The sequence below is a fragment of the Branchiostoma floridae genome, chromosome 11 (assembly GCF_000003815.2).
Source record: "Branchiostoma floridae strain S238N-H82 chromosome 11, Bfl_VNyyK, whole genome shotgun sequence".
In the NCBI taxonomy this organism is placed as follows: Eukaryota; Metazoa; Chordata; class Leptocardii; order Amphioxiformes; family Branchiostomatidae; genus Branchiostoma; species Branchiostoma floridae.
This window is the reverse complement of record NC_049989.1, coordinates 19,687,378-19,690,943: the sequence shown is the minus strand read 5'-3', so window position 1 is coordinate 19,690,943 and position 3,566 is coordinate 19,687,378. Positions and strand designations below refer to the sequence as shown.

Sequence of the window (3,566 nt, the reverse complement as noted above, 5' to 3'; positions counted from 1 at the left end):
TTAGTGCATCATATTTGCTATGCCCTTAAAGCACTTTTGATACTTCTTGGACAACTCACTGCAGTTTTGCTCATCACTGCCGTCCTCACAGTCATCGCGACCATCACATCTCGTAGCCGGGTGAAACAGAGCTCCGTTCGTACAGGTGGAGACAGCTGGGGATCATATAAAAACTGAATCGGAACCGGTTTTGAAGACTACATTTCTAAATCCCCCACAAATGATATATTGATGTAGTTGTACTTTTCGCAATCGTTATTTAGTCATATAATCGAAGGTACTCAACCAATTGTCAATGTAGATGTTTTCAATATGTTTTCTATGCGCTTGGAGCAACACCATATGAGTGAATGAATGTTTATTGAATTAATGAACCATATGAATAAATGGTTAGTTCTCTACTCACAGCAAAAAAGCTCGTCACTGCCATCCGTACAATCAGCTTTACGATCACATTGGGATTCTCGTTCTATGCAAGTTCCGTTGCTACAGCTGTTTTTCCAGTCGTGTTGTCGCTCACCTTAGGGTTGAAATAAACGTTTGAACCAAGAAAGGCTGGTCATTATGCCCTGATCTTTCGGAATAGCACCAATATGTATATAAAATCTTGATCTGAAATGCTCATTGTAAACCTAGTAGGTTTCAGGTCAAAAGAACTCACGACGTCATGGTCAAGAGGAAGAATCATTGACCTCAACCGCTAGTACTGGACTAGGCACAATGCTATTGCTACATAGCGTCACCACATCTTGTCATCGAAGCTAAATATGTCCTTGCTGTGAAGCGACTTGTTGAATTTTGACCTTTTACTTACAGCAGTGTTCCTCGTCTGTGTTGTCTCCGCAGTCATCTCTGCCGTCACATACTTGTGTCTTGGTGATGATGATTCCATTCGGGCACACCTCTTTATCTATAATGATATGTAGCAAAAAAAACGGGAAAATGTGGGGAAGTGTGTAATAGGTGATAGTTTTGAAATTCCGTAAAATAGTAGTATTTAACACTTGTAGAGTCCATTCCAAGACACCATGAGGGTTTTTAGGCGATATTTATAATTAGTCTGAATTATTTTGAATAAAAGAATATCTGAGCCACAATAATTAAATCATTTTCAAAAAATTGACTAAGAAAATACTCATTTATTTGAATTTCTTTGAATATTTTAGAAACATTTTGAAAGTAACTGTACAAAAACATCTTTATTTAGAATAATTGTGAAACCTCTCTGTGATTATTTCACATTTACAAATATTTAGAAAAAATGGTAAACCTGGCCAAATGGTAAAATTAGTTTATTGCCCCCATAAAAGTAAGCCCTATTGTTGCATCTGTATATTTTTAGATTTCACTGCTGGGCACTGGTGGATCCTTTGTGGTGGGCCATTGTTGCATGGCACCCAACCATACTTTGCAAGGATGTGTGAATTGCTATCTTCCCAGCCCACCGAACCATTTACAAAAAATGGTAGAAAATTGTAAATAATGGTAGAATGCTGTTATCATTATTTAGAAACCATTAGAAGTATCCAATTCCACACCATGAATATTTCCAAAGTTTTACAGGACCAGGGAAATATTTATAAAGTTTAAACAGTGTTAAAAATATTTCTGAAGTATCAAATGTCCTAGACATATAATTACAAAACTTTAAAATCAATTCTAAACAATGGCAACAAACATCCGCATGGTGTCTTGGAATGGACTCTATATTTATCTATCTAAAAAGTAGGCAAGGTGAGTTATATGTCAACATTAATTCGGCCTTAAGCATTTTTTCACGTTTTTTAATTTTTTTTTTAAAACTGTGCCAATGAAGTCATCTTGAATATTGAAAGCTTTGGTGGAAGTTTTTGAATAAAATGTTTCCTAGAACTCTGTATGAGTTTACTCTAATTTCTGTCATAAGAATCAATATGAAATGCTAATTACCACAATTGGCTTCATCACTCCCATCGTCACAGTCCACTATGTCGTCACAGATGACGTCATACACGTCACAGTCTCCGTCTGAGCAGACGACCGTCCTGTCCAATCCGGAACAAGCTGGATGAATGTAAGACCACACAAACACATGTTAATACTAGTCCAACCTGCTAAGGCCGACGCAAGCAGTTTGCATTTTAGATGTATATCTACACCATACCTCAGCCTATCCCTTTCTCTTATCTATTCAATTTGCATAATTCATATCTATTGTTTCCGAATGTTTAAACTTTTTCAACATATCTATTGTTGGTTTTCTTCTCTGGAACCTAGTTAAGAATGAGTTGTAACACTTTTGCCACTTTGATTGTACCATTTTAACACATCGTAATACATGCATACGAGCAAAGGCTACTTACCCTCGAAAAACATGATCTCGTAGATTTCGGTTTGAGAAGTCAGAGAGGTAAATTCCATGCGCCAGCGCTGTCCAGTGGAAAGAAACTCACTCATTTCTAAAAATCCTTGTGTTCGTTGCCCGTCGGTAACTTCTTTAACAACGCTCCATCGTTGTCCTGCCGGAGTCGGAACCAAAACCGTCACGTGCGGGTAGGTCTCGTGCGGCATGAATAAACGAATCCGGGAGAGTGTTTTCGGTGTCTGGAGGTCAAACGTCAGCTGCCATTTGCCCTCCTCAGGTGCACGCTTCCAGCCTGTGTTGAAGTTCAAGTCCATGACGTAACCAGAGACATGACGCACTCCATCGTGGTCATACCATACGTCTGACGTCACCCATGTAGGGTCAGTCTCCAACCACCCACCTGGACAATTTGAAAAACACTAGTACTTGACATTGCAATGTATGGGCTAGGGTTGGGTACCGGTACAGAACTTTAGGTACAGGCACGGTTCAGGTCCGGACCTGAACCTAGACCTAGCTATCTGTGAAAACTTGACGAATGGGCGGTACTCGAAACAATGATCAATTTCACTGCAGGTGATTCTGCTTGGTGGAATATCAGAGGTCAACTGGCGTTTTAAATCATCTTTATGTGAACAACACTAACCGCTTCTGTTTTAGACCACCTATGACCGTCGGAGTTTAGTTAAAGTCTACCCTTCCCGCGCCGGATGGCGCATAGGGCCTGATGGCCCATCTCTGTTTCCTTAGCCTGGGCCACACAACGCAATCGCTACAGCAGGGGGCTAGTACACTGGTAGTGGTGTGTGTTCAACTTCCATACTGTTTCCTGAATGCTGAGTGCTAAGCAGAGAAAGCAGCATGTACCATTTTTAAAGTCTTTGGTATGACCCTGCCGGGATCGAACCCACGACCTACCGAATGCAAGGCGAACACTCTACCCACTAGGCCATTGCACCGGTTTGCAAGGCCAGGTTTGACCGTCGGAAGCTAAGCTTGGTATAATTCAGCTCTCCTCTACTTCGCTCTTGTTATTTTCTTGGACGTGTAAGCCCAAATACTGAGGTAGCAAAAAAACTGAAGTATCATCAGCGTAAATATGGTGGCTCTTATAACTAATAGTTTACGCACCGAAGTGTTAAAATTATGTCCTTTCCCAGGCCCCCGCTTCCCCAGCCCCCCTCCCTCAACCACCCCGATTGAAAAGAAAAACAACTGTGAG

At 40.7% G+C, this 3,566-nt stretch overlaps 1 protein-coding gene across 1 annotated transcript; it reads right to left on the bottom strand.

The window, feature by feature from the left end:
- On the bottom strand, window positions 1-2,735 carry LOC118425340 (suppressor of tumorigenicity 14 protein-like). The gene is made up of 5 exons (XM_035834149.1): window positions 2,343-2,735; window positions 1,930-2,043; window positions 815-910; window positions 407-520; window positions 1-155 (listed from the first exon to the last, which is right to left on the bottom strand). The coding sequence occupies exons 1-5, from the start codon at window positions 2,656-2,658 to the stop codon at window positions 1-3; spliced, it is 795 nt and encodes a 264-aa protein (XP_035690042.1). The 5' UTR covers window positions 2,659-2,735.
- Window positions 2,736-3,566: the final 831 nt, after the last annotated feature.

Bases quoted from the DNA above. Each gene is read 5' to 3' on its own strand.
- LOC118425340 (XM_035834149.1), bottom strand. From the start codon at position 2,658: ATGGACTTGAACTTCAACACAGGCTGGAAGCGTGCACCTGAGGAGGGC. The intron at 2,044-2,342 runs GTAAGTAGCCTT...ACATTCATCCAG, and splicing joins CGAGATCATGTTTTTCGAGG to CTTGTTCCGGATTGGACAGG. The intron at 911-1,929 runs GTAATTAGCATT...ATATCATTATAG, and splicing joins GAGTGATGAAGCCAATTGTG to ATAAAGAGGTGTGCCCGAAT.